We start from the raw sequence: 19600 nt of genomic DNA, 5'->3' as shown, positions 1-19600 counted from the left end.
GAGATCACCCTACAAAAGTTACTTCAACCCGAATGCCTCTGCATTGCATTCACAACAATCGACACATGGAGAACATGATTTGTGCTATTGGGCTCTCAACTTTCATCTCATATACGACGACCATTTGAATATACCTAGATGAATCCAAGAACATTCCCAAACTCATCCTTTAAATACACAACATAGTGCAGCTTCAATGTCATGATAGTCACTCGCAAGGTTGAAAACCATAAACTCCATCATGCATAGCAAGGACTAGCTACTATGACATCCCCACTGACGTCATCAGCGCCCAACAGTGGGTGTAAACCATAGTATAAAAATATGCTCACACATACAAATCCACACACCCACACATACTTGAGCATCCATTTATACAAAGTCTTCGTACAACGACCATTTGTAAGATGTACACATTCCATCCAAGATATGGACCTTCTAAAACTACTTGTTTGCACCTGTAACGCACTAATCAAGAGGCCCTATAGATAATAAGACGAATTTTTTGGTACATTAACCTAGAATCAAATACATATGAGGCCATTTTGGTCCATCATATTTCCTACATCCCATCCAACATCTACCATGGACAACATCACATCAAATGAGTGTTCATATAGACTCAAACCTTTCAAGGTTTGAATCCTCGATTACTGTCAATTTTTGCTAATTAGCTAATAGATTTCATAGTTAAAACCATTAAACAAAGATACAAAGGTCCTCTAAAAAAACATCAAAATACAACTTACTATTTGATTTTTTTTTTTTTTTAGAGACATTGGTTCAAAACCATAATATCTAAATGGCCTTTGAAAGAAAGAACACAACTTTATCACTGCAAAAGCCCAATTTAAAATAAATACTCAAACCTTAAGAACTAGGCAAGTAAAATACAACGTGGAAACTTAGGTACACCCGATGGTGATGTCAGCTTGTTCATCACAAAGCTGTCGAAAGATCCACAAAGAAGTGTTGCAAATGTTATTCAACAATTGCCACCACACTGTTCAAAAAGCAAGAAACAGAACAAAACTCACCATCAGACCACCACATAACATTGCTACTACAAAAATCCTTTCACATTCTTCAAACCTTAGGAAGACAAGGAAAGTGAAATACAAACATACATATAAACAAAAGACACATAGGTAACAGTTAAACACCAGACTACCCCAGGAAATCAGCTCTTCCTAATGCACCATGCTTTAAAGCATTCCAGGATGCACCTGTAAAACTCTTATTTATACAACCTCGTGAGGATGCGTAAGCTACATCATTACCACTAGACTTACAATTCAATGAAAACCTGAATGTGCTTAGTTGGAATTGATATGCAATTATCCAAATTTATAATTTCAGATTGAACTAACATTGAAGGATCTTGTTTTACAAAGGCTATGTTATAGTTTTAGCTCAGAAAAGCTCCAGAATGGGATCATTTGTCAAAAATTGACCTGCAGTTAGGAATTCATATCTGCTTGTGTCTCATGGAAAACTTAGATTACAACCACGATAACCAGAAATTGTACCTGCCTGCTGGGACCAAATCTGAAGACATTGCAGCATCAAGCAACAGGTAAAAGTTGGGTCATCGTTTCCTTATGTCCACCACACCTGATAAAAGTTTACATTAAAGTGATTAGCTTACGATAGCAACCAAAAGGGAAGACAGATGGTAATTCTTGGCACCCTGTAATACAACTACTCTTGACATGGAGCTTAAATGAATCATTGTTGAGGATCTATTCACAACTCATATTAAGGAAGCCTTGAGAATGATTCTTGATCCCCAAAACTAAAACTATTCCGCATACACTACCGATTGCAAGTAGCACGGGATGCAAAGTTGTGATTGTTGCAGCCAGCACACATCCAATCTCCCGAGCGCCACTGCTTTGCACTGCGATCAGGACACAGTACTTCGCATGAACGTGCGCACAACATGAAAACATGTATTCAAACCTAGGGGTGCCCAAAAATCCCTCTTTAAATTTAATTTTTCTTCCCATCTTATCGACATTGTAGAAAATCCCCAGAATAAGCCAAAACTTATAAAAAGAGGACAAGCTAAAAGGAGGGTGTTGTTAGCAGAGTGTGTCAACCTTTCATGAAGATTATTAAAAACAGCACAACATAGAAAGAAGCATAATCTAAAGACATGAAAGGCAGCCAGGAAGGATTGTTATAGAAAAAGGGATCCTTCATAGGCTCGCAAGACTCCAGATAGAGATCGGACCCTTTCAAGGCTTCGAGGGAAAGTTTGCCAATATTTAAAAACTTTATTGGGGACACTACAAAAGACAGGCCCAGAATTGAGGTTCCATAAGAATAACTGTTTTTGGCTAGCTCTAAGGAGTAGCTATGAAGGAGCTACAATATTGAGTACAGTAATTTAAAGAGTGGACATTATCATGTTCGGTAGCGCCTAAAGATGTTCACAAGACACCCTTACAGACCGCATTTGGATTCTATGAGCAAGGTGGTACTCATACATATTGCACGAGCACCAGTACATGCGCCATCTGGAAAAAAATCGAGGTATGTCAGGTACATCCTCTTTGTAAAATATTATTTTTCCCCACAAAGTAGGGAGGGGGAGAGACAGCAAGGCGTACAGAGGGAGAAGAAGAAGAAGAAGAATGTATTACCGTCCTCTGGGGGCCGAGAAACCGACCCATGGGACCCATGAAAATCACAATACAAGTGTCTCCCTTCTTTTATGGAAGGGGTAGGAAAACAACTATTCTGAAATACATTGAGTAATACAACATTCCCGATATTGAAGAATCTTGGCAATAAAATTGCCCAGAGTGGCTATATGGGTATGTGAAAGCAAGCTTGCGAGGGTGTCGTGTTCCTTTGTAATGTTGTTAAAGTCCCTCCTTATGCATGCATATCGTGGGCATGTAAGGAGGACATGTGCCTCTGTCTCTACTTGTTCTTGGTCACATAACTTGCAAAATCTTTGTTCCCTTGAGACATCTCCCCAAGCACCTTTCTCTACCTCCAAAGTGTGTGATCGGGTGCGGATGAGTGCAATACTTCTTCTTGCATTTGCAGGTATGGGTATAGTTATGTACTTTTGTGCATTATCTTCCTCCTTGGAGTAGGTGTCCCAATAGATGGGATTGATATGTGTACAATAGTACTCATACTTAGCCCTTTTCTCAGCTGATTGCCATTTTTGTTGCAATATTCCCAACAAAGCTTTATGAAATGCCTTCTCATCCATTTCCCCGGATGACATCTCAAGGTAGGATGTTACTCTCCATCTTTGGAACCATCTTTGAATGTCTTGCCACCAACCAGATGATAACATCTTGCTTTTGTTTGTCTTTTGAGGCCTTTTACTTGCTTCCCATGCTTTCATTGGTAATCTCTGCCACCCCATGTTCTTGACCTTCTTCACATATTTGAAAACCCTTCGTAGTGCTCTCAGTTCAATGGGCCTTGTACCAGTCTCAATAAGCATGATTGAGTACGGTGTAGTAATTTTGACTCCTAGATGCCGTCTTAGAAATGATTTCTGTATTTTTTCAATATCATTCCATTTTGATGCTGAGATGCTTCCTCCCCATACTTCTACTGCATATAGCACTGTTTGCACCACATATGCATCAAATAGAATCCGTTTGATGCTCCATCTCTTAGTGTCACTATTTCTGCAGTCATTTTCAAAATGATAATACTTTCCCCACCCAGCATCTATCCTTCTATGGACACAATCATTCCATCTATGATTTGCTGGCACATCTATTCCCAAGTATTTGAATGTGTTTACCCTCTCAATTTCCTGCTCATTGAACATAATACTTGGGGTGTTTGCAGGCTGCTTTGTTTTTACTATCATCATTTTAGTTTTGGTGGCATTTACCATGAGTCCACTCTCTGCACAGAGCTTGTGTAGAATGGGCATCATCCTCTGCATACTTTCTGCTGTGTATGAGAAAAAGACAACATCATCTGCATATAACAACAGTAGTACGGTGTATGCACATATTTCAGGGCCCTCTAGCTGCTGCTCTTGCATCATTTCTTTGACCAACTCCTCCAATCTGTCAATACATAGTCCAAATAATGTTGGTGACAAAGGGCAACCCTGTTTAACCCCCATATTACTGTGGAATGTATTTGACAATCCGTTTCTGCCTTTGAGTTGGCAAGTTACCCTCTCATACAATCTGAAAACTGCTGTTTTTAAGTGGTTTGGCACTCTTAATTGGTCCATTCTTTCCCCCAACTTGTTTCTAGGCACTGTGTCAAATGCCTTCTTGAAATCTATGAAGCAACAATAGAGAGGCTTTCCTTGCAACCGGCTCTCTTCCATTAGAACCCGTAGTGTGACCAAGTGATCCACAGTGCTATGGTTTCTTCGAAAACCAGCTTGTCCGATGGCCCTCTTACCATTTAGTTCTGCCCATATACTAAGTTCTGTCTCAATGATTGTGCCAAAGAGCTTGGCCATGGTGGATCCCACCATGATGGTTCTATAATTGGAAAGCTGGTTACGATCTCCACCTTTATATATTGGTTTTATCCAATTTTCTTGCCACTCTGGGGGGAAGCCATTGGCAATTGCATCATTAAGCAAAGAGACTAGGCATATTCGTGTGTAGTCCCCTGTCCATTTTAGTAGTTCAGCCTTTATATGCAATGTATCATCTGCTTTTCCATTGGCCATTTTCTTCAAGCCCTCATTCACATCGTCCAAAGAGAAAATATGTGGGCTATTGTAGTGAGCTATGTCTGTGAATATAGGTAAGGCATGTGGATGGGTGTAAAGTTGCTTGGCATATTGGAGCATTTCCTCATCTGTGAAGTCTCCCATGATTTCTTTTGATCTCCCTTTAGTTTGTCTCCATGTTCCTCTCGGGTTCTTAGCAAAATCAATGGCATCTTGCCACTCTTTGTCTAACTGATATTTCCTCTTTTTTCTCCGAGTAAGTGCATGGAAGTGCTTTTCAGCCTCTTTACGTTGCAAGTCATTTGGCATCTGTTTAATTTTCAGCCTGACTTTTATGCATTCACCATCAAACCATTTGTTTTGTGGTAAACCCTTTGTGCTTACTCTCTTGATCTTTTTCTGTCCCATGACTGTATGTGCAGCTGAGAGTAAAGCCTGTTTCATTTCACTCCAGTTCAGCCTGCAAACATTCTTAATAAGAGCATCAGTGGTGTCAGCATACTCCTCCCTCTTGTCTATGTCCATCCGAAAAGACCAATTCTTTGCTGCCTGGGCTGTAGTTTCTGCCGAATGAGGTATGTGCATTTTGAGATAAAGGGGGGTATGATCTGATTCTGGATATTTTGGGCCAATTATATAATCATGTACCAAATGTACTGCATCTAGTGAAATTAAGGCGTAGTCTATCACACTTGACCCTCCACTAGCTGGGAAACATGTTGGAACTTTTGTATGTGGAAAGAGGCCTGATCCATTCAGCACTATCATATTAAGCCCATTCACTAGGCTTGTCAATGCCTCTCCATGTGCATTTACTTCCTTGTCCTCCGAGTATCTCTGCCACTTGGGGTCTATCTCAATTTCTTTATCTTTGTCATATTCATGTCCTGTAAGTGACTGAAACTGGGTGTCCCCAATGCGTGCATTCATGTCTCCTAGAATCAATACTCTCCCCTTGGAATTAAATTCCACCAAATCTGAGCATAAGTCTCCGTATGGATCTGATGCATCTCTATCATATCGTTGATAGTATGTTGACCCCGAGTGCGGTATGTAGCATCCAACTATGAAAATTGGTAGGGGCTCTGCTTTCACCATGATCCAGATGAATCGTTTGTAAGGGTCATCTTTGCATATGCTAATACTATCTTGTAAGTGTTCTTTGTATAAGCATGCAACTCCTCCTTGCCCTCTTGTACCAGTGTGTGTTTGGCATATCGAATGTATTATGTATCCATTGATTGGAGGTAGTCTATGCGTATCCCTCTCCCATGTCTCTGCAAGAAAGACTACATCTGCATCCTCAAGCACATCATTAAGCCCTGCTCCCTTCTGCCAGGGGAAACCTCTGCAGTTCCAAAACATTACTTTGAGTTCTTTCTGGGTCCCATGAGCCGCGTGTCCCTAGAGGGTGGTGTCCTCTTTTGCCTCTTGTCTCTTCTTGCGTGCTTCGTAGGACTGGCGTCTTTCTGCTTGTTGCTTGGGCGTTCTATCTTCAGTGATAAAGTAAGATGTTCCTCTTAAGTAGATCCTACTGCTGTCTAGTATAATTGTTCTTTTCCTTGCATCCATCAATGTGCATACAATTGCACGGTGGTAGTCTTTCTCTTCCTTTTTCTTGCCAACCCTATGTGCTCCAAAAACTGTTACTTCTTGCATAGCAAAATGATCAGCAAAGAATTCTGTAATATTTTTGGCTAGTGATAGTGGGGATTCAGTCTCTTGCTCTGGGATTCCACGTATTACTATATTTTGTGCACGCTTTTCACACTCTCGGCGTTCGTTTGCATCAGGTCCTTCTTCACCAAGTATGTCCATATTGTTGTACTTCAGCTTGGCTTCATCATTGTTTGTAACACCATTCTTTACTGCGTTAGCCCAGCTGGCTGATTGTGTTATTGGTATTTGCATGCTTTTGCTTTCTGACTTCTCATCCACCATGTGTTGTAGCTGCTGTATTTTTTCTGCCTGTATTCTGACAGTCTGATCGAGATTTGCATTTTTGTATTCGAGTTCTTGGCACTTGAGTGCTAAACTGCTCAGCTCACTTTGTTGCTGGGCAAGTGTTGCTTGTATAGATGTGAGAAATGTCCACAAACTTCCTTGTGATGGGACAAATGTGGCTGCATTCTCATCTAGCATTACCGGGGCCGTCTCCATTGGCATCATCATGTGCATTGGCATCGGGCCTACACTCAGGCCTGCATTCAGGGGCTGTCCCATATACATTGGCATTGAACTTGTACTTGGGCCTGCACTCACGTGCTGACCTATAGACATTGTTGCTGGTGATTTTTGCATCTCAGTATGTGTCTTGTCCTGCATATTTTCTGTTGCTTTTTTTCCCCCAGTCTTGCTCGTTGTCTTGCTCATTATTGGGGTGGAATGTGAGAAAATTCCACTCCTATTCACCCGTTTGTTGAATTCTGTTTCAGCCAGATTTATTTTCAGATCATTGGAAACTTAAAGAGTGAACAGCTTGACAGGGTTACCTCAGTTGGTATGTCTCGATCAAAGGAGCAGAGAGGTGGCGCGACGCGAGACAGGAAAAGAAGCAACAGGTATTGCAGCTCGGCTGAAGCAGTAGCGGGGGCTAAGGGATCCTAACGGCTAACTGAGTTGGGGTTTTACCCCCCTTTTGAAACTGATGATGCCCTCGGATTTTGAGGAAAAACTGAGGAACTGTCTGGAAACTGTGTCGCGATTGCCGCGCGCGGCAGATAACAGGAGTTACAGATTAGATGAGCAAGCCGGAAGGCTAGGGGCGTGAAGGGATCCTAACGGCCAACCGAGTTGGGGTTTTACCCCCCTTTTGAAGCTGATGGTGCTCTCGGATTTTGAGAAAAAACTGAGGAACTATCTGGAAACTGTGTCGCGATTGCCGCGCGCAACAGATAAAAGAAGCTACATATTAGATGAGCAAGCCGGAAGGCTAGGGGCGTGAAGGGATCCTAACGGCCAACCGAGTTGGAGTTTTACCCCCCATTCGGAGCTGTTGGCGCGGTCCAAATCTCCATCCGAGCTGAGCTAAGGGAGCTGGCTGAAAAGGAAGGAAGAGGAAGGCTGGAGGGGGGAGGGGGGGGGGGGGGGGGGGGGGGGGGGGGGGGGCTGGGCTGGAGAGAGACACACTAGTGCGGAGAGAGAGAGAGAGAGAGAGAGAGAGAGAGAGAGAGAGAGCCTGCAAACATTCTTAATAAGAGCATCAGAGGGAGAGGGAGAGGGAGAGGGACAATATACTAGTAACTATGGTCCATAGAATGCAATGATTAATCACCATTAACAATCAACTGGATACTACCATAGTTTGCCTCTTGATGTACACATACATGGAGCTAATAGTACCATAGTTTGCCTCTTGATGTACACATTCTACCATATTTTGCCTTTTGAAAGCTTGAAGTTGAAACTTGAAACAAATTACTAGATCTAGATTATAGAACATACTAGAGCAGAGTCTATACTTTATAGCCTACAGGCTATGTGGACCGTGGAAGTGACTACAGCTTGGAAGAGGAGGATGTGCAAAGGGGGCTTTGTGGGCTGAAGGGGAAGCAACCAACCTTGATCTTGGATGATAACGAAGGAGGTGGAAAGTGTACACAAACAAGTGCAAAATGTATTTGAAGTAGCAAAGGCAATTCTAGGTATGTTCTATGATTATAGGTATACACTTAAAGGAAGGAGAACCACACTAGGCATACTCCTCTGGTCCGGTACTGGTACAATAAGCCATCTGGTACAACTGGTACAACCATACAACTGATAATGCTCTCGGTGCAAGGTCTGCTTCCCTGCATGGGAACATGTATCTCAGAGCTATACAAGCCCCTCTCAAGTCCAAACTAGTGTATTCCCCCAGATTTATAGACCTGGGTGCTCCAGAAACAATAGGTCTACAACAGCTCAGAAGGATCAATCAACGATCTGGATTCCTGCACTGGCAATCATCTGACCCATCCGGATTTCCAGCAGCTCATCAGGCAATAGATGCATCAAGACACAAGGAAACCCCCTCTGGATCTACCAGGTCATGACGTCCAAACAAAATACATACTGGTAATATACTGCCACCTGGGTCAGCCGAGACAACTCTCCTTACTCAAGGTCATGCCTGGAAGCTTGTCTTGATCAAAGACTCCTTTGCCACTGCACCTGTCTGCAAGTACCGCCACAAACAAGCAATCCTCCATCTGGATCCAAAAAGCCTGCTGGCAGCGCATCTTGCCGCATTCTACTAAAAGGTTGGAAATATTGACTGGCGACTGGAGAACCGTCCTGCTGCTCACTAGTCCCCTCAATGATCCTCTGAGGACACTACTGCCAATAGTGACCTTTCTAGCCACACTGGTAACAATTACGTGAGGCCTTGACTGTTTCCAGTTCCTCAACTATCAACTTCCTTTCTTCTTTCTACTCAGCTACCAAAGCCTCAAGCGGGACCATCATAGGTACGATCTACAAAACTCTCCTCCTGGTCAAGCACCATGGAGACCAATTCCTCCCAGGTCAACGTACTCATCCTTCCACTGGTTATCAAGGGCAAATAGAATCCAGCGCAATAAGAAGATAGTTGGGATAGCAATGTTATGGCCATGTCAGCAGATTCTATCTACTTCCCTACCTCGAGGATCTCTTGCTGAAGTTCCTGTAACATGTCAATGTGTTCCCGCATCGATGAAGACTTCTAGGGATCTAACAATCCCATCTGGACTTCCAAAGAGACCCTCTTCATGGGAGAGGTTCAATTGTACAAGGACGCCAAATGATCGTAGATACTTTTTCCCACCGTCATGCTTCACGTAATTAACCACTTGACGAGTACAGTTTAGAAATAAGAACGACCTTACCTTGCATTGACATGGTCCTACAGCTGAGCCCGGTCCTACTGCAGGATCCCTAGATTGGACGCAAGCGGATCAGCTTTGTCAACTCCCATCAATATGAAGTCTGCCAAATCATATGACTATAGCATAGACTCCATCATGACCCGCCACCAACACCGTAATTGAGACCATCCAATTGACGACTGATCGGGAAGGTGGGCAAAACTGGAATTTTTGCCTTGCTTTCCACCATCTCAGCCAAGGTAGACATGTCGGAGGGAGGAGAAAATTGAACTAAGAGAGAGAGTGGATGAGAAGGTAGAGAGGGAGTGACAGAAAAAAGGAGAGGAGAGGGCTCAAGAAGATGATGTGAAGAGGCTCCGTGCCTATGTACCTTCACACCTCCACTGTCCCGACCCTCAAGAACTTCCTTTCGAATCTGAAAGCACCCTTGAAAGACACGCCTTAGTTGACAACCGTACGGTCCACACCTTTGCGCACACTCCTCACAAACACCTCCAAACAGCATCCCTCCACTCCTCGGGTCTCTAGCCAACCATGGCTCTGATACCATGTGAGAAGTGCAACGGATCTCAACAGAAATGGACAGAGAGAGCAAACAACTCATGAACTGAACTGAGAAGGGGAGAGACAGACCAAGAGAAATGCAAGGGATCTCAGGCCAAAACCACGGTACGGTGGGGAAAACTCTGTTATATAGATAGGCACAACTGCTCCACACCGAGATGAGAAACAAGTGAGGGAAGGGGGCTATATAGACAGCCACCCCCCCTTCCAATTGGCTGTCATATGGACCGACCCCTGCTGTAGGTGGGCTGACCCTCACACCTACCCATAGGGGCTTCTACACACAGCCCTATAGAGGGGCTCCCCTCCTGCCCTTTGTGGGCTAACCAGCAAGGCCCTCTCTCTCTACCACCAACAGCTGAAGGATCTACACCTAAATCCAGGTACTTTGATGATTTTGCACATGAAATCTAATGTTCTCAAGCTGTCCTATCCATCTATCACTATCTACTGTCATTTCTGCTTACTTAAGTTGTGAAACTAGACCTAAACTAGCATGATATAGGCTATTAGCTACAGTGTAGGTATGTTACACCCTAGCCAGATCAGGAAGGGGCTTAAGCTGATTGTTCCAAGAGAATGCTCCAAACTTGTCACATGGCTCCAAGACATAAATCCCAGAACATTAATTTCAGCCAGCTAGCTGGAGCGAGAGCTTTTGAGCCGGACTTCTAGTTTGCCATTGTCTTTACTGCCACCTAAGAAAATAGAGCTGCTTCTTAAAGCTTTGTTGCCAAGCAAGCATCTGTATCAGCACATGGATAAGTTACTTAGAGCAGGTTTAATTCAAACAAGAAATCCCCCATACGCACCATTAATGCTTTTTGTCAAGAAGGAGGACAACACTGCCAAGATGTGTGTGGACTAGCAAGCACTCTAACTTTACAAGCAAGAGTCAGTTCACCATGCACAGGCTGCCTATATTTGAAAATTGTTCAATGGAGACATGTTTTCCAAGAGTGACCTGAAGTCGTTATATTCCTTCTATTGTGGTGGATGTCCTATGAATCCGAAGGGCAGCATTGCAAACTCATACAAGTTTGGAAAGTTCACTTATGGTGGGTTTTAAGAACCTCATTGGCAAGTATGTCTTTGTCTTTCTTGATGACGTCTTCAACTTGTCTAAGGATCGAGCCCAGCATTGGAATCATCTCCAACAGGACCTCTAGCTTCTAAAGGACAATCACCTCTACATCAATGCAAAGCAGCATCAATGTGTCGCATTCCCAAATTTCATAATATCAAATAGAGACTTCAAGTTCACCAGTGCAATCTAGAGAACCCTTTGTTACAAATTTGGTGCCCATCCGAACCAGCAAAAGAGAGTTTACAACCAGCTGGCATTCGATGTATTAAAGTGTTATGTAGCATGCCACTAGAAACAAGCCTGGCAAGAGCAATATCTTCCATTGATGAGGACAATTTTGACCACTTGCATTCATCCAGTGTTGGCAAGGCCCCATATCAGCAGCGTTTTGCAAAAAGTTCAACACCAAGCTCCAAGAAATATTGTTGATGACCTGAATGATGGTAAATGGAACATACGAGAGCTTTGGACATGCTTGTGTCTCTTCTTCATGATCTCAAGGGAAACTTATTGACCTTATTGTACTCTAAATGCCTTTGTGGTGCTTGTTTTGTGTACATCTGGTGCAAGGCTTTTGATGCTTTGCCAATATTATCCCCAACAAACTCCAAAATCTGCTGATAGGCTGATCTGCAATATAACCTCCATGGGCATGCTTACACCGATGGCCATCTGACTGGCCGGACCAAGTCAGCAAATAGCAGTAAAAAAGGATATGGACACCACACAGGTAGCCGTGAAATCAGCGGCACACGTAGGCTATCACGTTAGCACAAGAGGCGCGCGCACACACCTCGTAGACAGCCATTCATACAGTATTTTATATAAATGATAAAAATAATGTATTTTTTATAAATTATATTTCAAAAGAACGTCCACGTTTCTTAGAAACGTTTCTGTGTCTCAGGCAGAAAAGTTTCTATTGCCCGAAATGCGTTTTCTGGTTACACTGTTCATACTACCACATCAGTAAAGAGGCCAAATATTATATACCTTTGTAATTCTAGAATATATCCAATCATACAAATTTAGATTTTTTTTTGTTCTAAAGTCCAAAAATCTACACAAAATAAAACAGAAAACAAAAGAGAATAAAAAAGAGGTAACAAAAACTTTTGAAAAAAACAAAAGGAAGACATACTTAGCAAGCAAAGCAACACTTATGTCGTCATCAATGCCCAAGCATAAGCAGCTATACTAAGTTTCTAAAGACCCGCGGAGTCTCTTGGGCAAACCCAGTGCTTACTAAAATACATCAAATAAACAAAAGGGAAAGAAAACAAAAAATAAAGAAGAAAGGAAGAAGGTGACTAAGCAAATCAAGAAATAAAATATTCCCAAAAAACCCCAAAAAAAACAAGAATAAAATCTCTCTCTCTCTCTCTCTCTCTCTCTCTCTCTCTCTAGCCCGTAGCATCGCCTAGCTCCCGCAACAGCAGGGGAGTCGTCGTCCAACTCAACCTCAGACTGAGCTGAGCCCCTGGCTCAATCTGGGGTGTTAGCTTCAACAAAGGGTCCAAGATTGCACACGTCTTTCCCAGCATGGAGTTTTCAAAGACGAAGCTGACTCCAGCTAACAAGAAGCCATCCTACACTGCCATGGCGTCGACACCTCCTCCTTATGCCTTGAATTTTCACAAATTTCAAAGCAAGATTGATCCACATGAGCACATCTACTTCCTACAACAAGAACTCAAAGATGCAAAGCTCCGCATTGCTTCCCTGGAGAAGACAGTTTCAGAAATGAAGAATGAAGGCAGGCAAGAGGTAATCCAAGAAGTCCTACAGCAATGCAATACTGCAACTCCTACACCACACCTTGTACCCAAGGTCCACGAAATGGTCACCACTCAGCTCAAATCCATGGGACAGGAAATTACAGCAACAATACATAACAAGATCGACAAATGTGATGTTTACACAGAGGTAAGAGAGCAGCAAGCCATAGCAAGTAACAATAAGATTTTACGTATTGGGGGATTCCAAGATAGTTGCCTTAGCTATTTTCAAATGGAAGAGGAAGAGGAATGTATTGATAAGGAAAATATTATCCAACTCAAGAAAGCAGTGCCACAAATCGGTTGGGATGAAAATGACATTAAGTCTTATCACTCGAAAGGGAAACCAAGCACAGATTTATTTCAAAGAAAAGATTTTAAGAACCAAGATCCTTAGACAAACCAACAAGCTCAAGGGTACTAGGATTTGGATATCTGAAGAACTCACTCCGACCCAACTCAAACAAAGGACAAATGAGCTTATCAAAGTGAAAGAAGCAAGGAAAGAAGGTAAATGGACGGTTTATCGAGACATTAGAGATTTCAAACCTAAACCCAAAGACTCTCAGTCTTAAAATGATGTTATTCAGACCACCCTTAATATAGTACTTGAATGTAGTTATGCTATAATAATTTGGGGCTGAGCTGCTATACTCCCCCATAGACTCTCAGTGTCTAACTGATCTGTCAAAGTAGTCTCACAAGCAGCTGCAATAAATCTTGGCTTTTTTGGAGTTTTGTGAAACTTCCAAGCAGCATAAAGAAAAGGATTGCAAACAAACCCAGAAGACTGGCAAATACTCTGGTGTTTTGAGATCAAATCCTTATGAGAAACTAAGGCAAGGGCGTAAGTTTTGGCAGACGAGTTCACTTCTCTCAAAAGACATTCTAAGTAAAATTTTTTGCAAATAAAAACAAAGTTATTGGAACATTTGTCCATATAAGAAATGACAAATTTCCTATGGAATTTTCGAAGAAGAGTTTCATCTTCTTGGTTACTTTTCTTTGAGCAATTAACGGAGGGCACTTCTTCTAGTTTCACAACAACTTTCTTCAAAATCTTCCCTTTCCATTCTGATAAGATATTTTGAACTCCTAAATTGGAGGGCACTTCTTCTAGTTTCACAGCAACTTTCTTCAAAATCTTCCCTTTCCATTCTGATAAGAAAATTTGAACTCCTAAACTTACTTCTATTTGCAAAGCAAACTTTGAGATTCCCTTATCAATAGCTTTTAAAAGGCAAGACTCTTTAAAAGAGTTACAATTAAAATTTCGTGCCTTTCATGAAAAGGTCTCTTAAGTTACTAGAAAGCAAAATTGAAGTATCAGCTGTCACTACAAGTCCTAAATCAGCATCAATAAGGCTTTGGAATCTCTTACTTTTACAACAAGGTTCTCTAAGGATAGAAGATTTTGAATGCTCTAAAAGCCTTTTACCTACGTCTCCATAAAGCCTTTTGTCCTAAAGTTTTTACATACTTCAAAGTTACTTCTGGATGCTTCCAAATTATTCTCACGATATGAGGGAGAGAATCCATTACTTCAAGAGACTTCAAAATTGAGTTCAAGCCTACCTTGTCAAGAGAGGGAGAAGTAAAAATAAAAATCAAGAGTTCTTATTTAGATAGAGTTCTTTGCTTTGAAAGGAAGCTTTTACTTTTAAGAAAGCTTATACTTTTAAGAAGCGATCCAACGAACTTTTAAGTTGTATATAATGGAGCGTATTTAGATTCAATTCCTCAAAAGAGAAGTTTTCCAAGGTGTATTGAAGGTGCCAAATATTACCTATGGGACCCAAACAAACATAATTCCAAGACAAGAAAATAAGATGAGAGGGAGGTCCCATGTGGACCCATCCTATGATGGCGTGCTACTAAGATGTCTACTATATAAGCTCCAGTGGCAGTCATGCGTCACAGCTGCACCACCCAAACCTGGCACGGGTGATTGGCTTCATGTAATGCTCTGGTAGCATCTCCTGATGTCCTCATATGAAGGGCATTCTAAGAAGATGTCCTGCTCCAACTCAGATGTGTTGCTCCAAATCTATGGTCTCCATCCGACAGAGAGGTGCGCTCCCTAGAGATTTATAGCCAACCCCCTACCGTCAGCGTCTCACATCTAAAATGGTGTGAACCCATGCAGATCATCGCAGCTCTACGTTGCACTAAATGTAGAATAAGATAAGCCTGAGTGTGCTCTCCTCATGCAAGAAAAACCTTCCCTTTTTACATGAAGGGTAGACCTGCTAAGTATAATATAGGAACCTCGTCAAACGAATGCACCTTCCCATGACTCCAATAGTCTATGTTGCAGGACGGCCTCTATGACATCCCCATCTCTACAATAGGTTATGTGATGAGATTTATTCACATCCCATCTCCCAAACCACTTCCTTACATCCACTGGCTTGCAGCTGTCCTCTACCATATGGTTCACTTTGTGATAATGATGGCAAGGAGGCTTGGCAATTTGGCAAAGGTCACAAGCAAGCTGGACAATTGGTGGGGAGGCTTGGTGAGGGGGATCCCAGGAAGCCAATAGCAAGACATGAGAAGCAAGGATGGTAAAGTTAGCCCTGGTGGTGACAGAGGTAGAAAGAAAGGAAAGGTAGGAGTCGAGTTGAGGAGACATCACTTTATATATATATATAGGATTGAAGATAGATTTGTAGTCTCCTCCAGCATATCTGTAAATTAAAATAATTCACAATAATGAGGATGCCTCTGTTTTAAAGCAATTTTACTGGACTCCTTAAATATATCCTTAAATTTCAGAGACGGCTCCGGGCTCCTTTCCAGATTCCTCGCCTACCCAAATCAGAGATGCCTCGCGGCCTTCATTCACGAGGGGGTCCGACACAAAGAGTACTTATTCAGGCGACGGGGCTTGGCCACACCATCAAACACCTCTCAGAGCAGGATCACAGAGTTCTTCCCATCGAGTGACATTGATCGTCTAATCTCTAGCCGCAGATGTGACGAAAACCTTGACCTAACGATCGTAGCACGACACACGAGACATCGAGGGGACACATAGATCACTTTGGGGGACCTCCCGTCATTGTTTAGACCCAGGATACATCCCACGGGAGTCACAGTGGCTCTGGTCTTGCGTCGAGCCTCCTCCAGGAGACCGAGATGCACGGACCCCTTGACGGACACCAGCCTCCCATCACCGGCTATGCACCAACCACGGCGACATGACATACGGAGGATTCTATTCCGCTCTAGTCTTTTTTCTTTTCATTGTCATACCCAGATGTATTTGATTATGTATGATCAGACTTAGGATTCAGCACGGGTGATGATGCTCGTTTTAGTAGCTCCACCCTTACTGTGATTTGTATCAGGTTTTCTTTCAGTCTCATAGACCCATCGGTCTTTCGAAGACTCTAATTTTAAAAAAAATCTCTTTTTTCTTTCTTTCTACAAATGAGCACATTCATAGCATACAAAAAACTGCTAGCATATTGGTCACATGTATCCAAGTCAATCTAATCATTTGCATTGCCTCACGAATTCCTAACTCCCATCCAGCCTGGCTGGGTGTTAAGAACAGAGTTTGGCAACAATATTGCAGAGAAAAACTGTGATCGCGGTCAAGGATGGGGTCAGTCATTAGGCTCATCCCATCATGCATTAAGCTTTGATACATTTCACAATTTCTTCACTTTGTAGTGCCTCAACAAGTGTTCAAGACAAATATAGTAAGTCTACAATAAGCTCCAGCAGTAAGGATGGTTCTAGCTCTTCCCATCCTGCATCATGATAAAGTCTGTCCTTGCATTGCTAATCGATTAATCACATGGAGCAATTGTGGAAGCAATGCATTACAACACACGGGATTTTTTTTTTTAACTTAAAAGGTGTGTCTCGCTAGGTGCTGTATGTCCAGCACATCACAATGCACCTGGCATTTGCTGAAAAACCAAAAGCACATGCTATTTCATTTTGAAATAACTTTGGCATGGCAGAACCTGTGTGTCCATTATGTGCAGATTTTTGCTCCGATACCCAAGTTCTTTGAAGGCCAGCATTAAGACAAAGGTTATAATGGGGTCCTACTTCCAAAGGGTGGACCATACCAAGCTATAATCCATTCCCTATTTCCATGCCAAGACTCTCTAGACCTAAACAAATATTCGAAAGATGTCAAGCCAAATAAGCTTGGTCAACCAATCCTGGCTTTCATTTTGGGAGACTGAACTTTGATCTAGTACATGCGATGCAACAAAGTGACAAGCCCTGGCGAGATAACCATGCTAATGCATTACAAGATAGCATGCCTAATATGCATACAGTATGACAAGAAGTACAATCTCAGTAAGAAAGTGCACAAAAAAATACCCTTTTCCTAAAATGGCTGGCACAAGTGTCATCCCTGAAGGTTGTGTAGGAGCCTGCATCCCCCAGTTAGGAGGAGGTATGCTGCCGCCTCCTGTCATTCCTAAAGAAGTTCCCATGCCCGGTAAAGCACCATAACTGTACGATTGGGTCTGGCAAAAAACACAAAGCTTGATATTGGTCTGGCAAAAAACACAAAGCTTGAATATCAAGGCCCCAAACCACTCCAAATTCCATCAAGAACTTGCCATACTTCCTTGTTAAACAACTACCTGAAAAGGAGGAGCAAAGTCTCCACCAAAATTTAATCGTTTGTTGACAAAGTCACTCCCCAAGTCATCGGATGCTAAACGCTTCACACCCAGACCTTCAACCATAAAATTCATGTTTATCTATTCTGCATACCTTTGATATTCTGCATACCTTGATTCAAACCAACAACAAGTCTCAAAATTATGAGGTGCCAAAGGTCCCTTATCTGGCCTTTGCCTTCATACAAGGAAGAAATTCGCACACCTGAGTAGATCGGGGGCTGGGGCTGCAGTGAAGCAAGAGGACCTCCAGACACGGCCACTCCAGGCGGCATTGGTGCTTGGCAGTGTTTGCACTGTCAATAGGCAATTCAAAAACCACAATATGGTTATTTACTTATAACTAAATAATCCATGACTATACTTGCTGATACTCAAACATGGAGTATATCTTCCAATCATAGCCAGATAATAAGCTGGGGCATTGACAAAGCGATTCTCACATGACAAATCCAGATTTTGTTCACCTAATTACAGAATGGATCATACCATTGAACGAGAAGAATAGTTATGGTAACCACACATGCAAAGCCAATCCCCAGGACGCCAGTTTCCACCATCAGCCATGCTTCCACCCGAGACACTGTTGCTGAAAGGCCAATCCAACCCCATTGAACGAGGTGGATGCAAGGGCACTGTCGATCCCATGTTCATGCCTAACCCTAGCCCTCCTATATGGTCTGCCATAGGACGAGCAAATGCTGGAGCTGCCATGGCTGCCCCAGGCAGTGCCATTGCTGGCAAAGCTGCAACCTCTTTTGGTTCACCGCATTTGTTGCACTTCTCTCTTGAAGCATAATTGTTGTTGCTGCAACCTTTTGATCCCCACCAAACGCACCCGATACGCATTTCCAAACACCAGAGTGCAAATGCACAAGATCCAATAACAACACCCACACACCCAAACCCACACACACATCACACACGCTACCCAAATGTGATGTAGAATAAGGTCATCTCAGAAAAAAAATAAAGCATTAGGGCACAGCATTTCATAGGATTCGTTCTTCACAAATCAGACAAGCAATGCCCAAAACAAAGATTCATGTAATAAGATCTTCATGTAGTTGATCTATGCTTAACCCTTCAGAAAGCAAATAAAGTCATAAGATAAACCACTTTCAAAAGGCAGATTGAAGCTGTTAGAAGATTGCATGTTCAAATAGAGAGATCACAAGCATGGACAATATCAGGATATCCAAACAAGGATAGGAGAAACCAGCGCAAATCCAGTCGCCAATGCGAGGTAGCCACTTTGAATCTGAAGGAGTTTTTGAGTCAACTAGCAACCGCGGCTGTTTGCAACGGTTACAGAAAGAACGAAATGCATAATTTCTATTTGCACATCCATCACACTTCCAATCACCTTCTCGAGTCCCAGCAGCAGACCCCATCTCTGTAAAAACAAAATGAGCTCAAACCTGTTAATCATTTCAGCACTTCTGAATATAATAATCGTATTATGCAGTTGAGATGCATACATTCACACATGCATAGAAAGTGAAACCAATAAGCTGTAAAATTTTATCCCCAGAAAAGCAATAAGAACATTGAGTTTACAGAACCACTCCCCCTACCTCACCCCAAAAAAGAAATCCCAACAAACCGTTAAGCTTCAAATCTATGATATACTTCTTGGAAAACATGATCAAGCAAATAAAATGCAATAAAAGCATTTCCATAAGATGGATGTTGTGAACATTTTAGTTGCATTCTTGTAACAAAGAGGTGTTTCGTTGTTCATACAATACCAGGTAATAAACAAATCATGCACACAAAATCGGGCCATCTCCTTATTTCCACTGCAGGAAGAATAACTCCTCCTGTACCTTCCACCCTATTTGTGCTGCCCTGCATGCAGCTCTGTCAAAGCTCTCTCCAAGCCCACTCCTATTCTCTCATCTCTCCTCAAACCATGGGGCCCAGGAAAAGGGGGCCCTCGTGCTGCAACAGGGAGGAGGCATAGGAAGGGGGTGTGAGTA

At 42.5% G+C, this 19600-nt stretch overlaps 1 protein-coding gene across 1 annotated transcript in view; it reads right to left on the bottom strand.

Moving 5' to 3' along the window:
- Positions 1-739: 739 nt before the first annotated feature.
- The window catches only part of LOC147888180 (zinc finger (Ran-binding) family protein), a 35215-nt gene continuing 16354 nt past the window's right edge, over positions 740-19600 (bottom strand). Inside the window, exons 2-9 of the mRNA XM_087393813.1 lie at positions 18838-19014; positions 18108-18433; positions 17824-17914; positions 17580-17674; positions 17311-17459; positions 1820-1900; positions 1530-1614; positions 740-1003 (exon numbers count right to left, since the gene is read on the bottom strand). Of these exons, the coding sequence (XP_087249939.1) occupies positions 1566-1614; positions 1820-1900; positions 17311-17459; positions 17580-17674; positions 17824-17914; positions 18108-18433; positions 18838-19012 (966 nt within the window). The 5' untranslated portion in view covers positions 19013-19014 and the 3' untranslated portion in view covers positions 740-1003; positions 1530-1565. The remainder of the gene's footprint in view (positions 1004-1529; positions 1615-1819; positions 1901-17310; positions 17460-17579; positions 17675-17823; positions 17915-18107; positions 18434-18837; positions 19015-19600) is intronic.

The sequence above is a fragment of the Dipteris shenzhenensis genome, chromosome 22 (genome assembly GCF_047967505.1).
Source record: "Dipteris shenzhenensis isolate YYH24624 ecotype China chromosome 22, Dip_SZ_1.0, whole genome shotgun sequence".
Lineage (NCBI taxonomy): Eukaryota > Viridiplantae > Streptophyta > Polypodiopsida > Gleicheniales > Dipteridaceae > Dipteris > Dipteris shenzhenensis.
The sequence above is the reverse complement of the archived record's forward strand: the minus strand, read 5'-3'. Positions and strand labels throughout refer to the sequence as shown.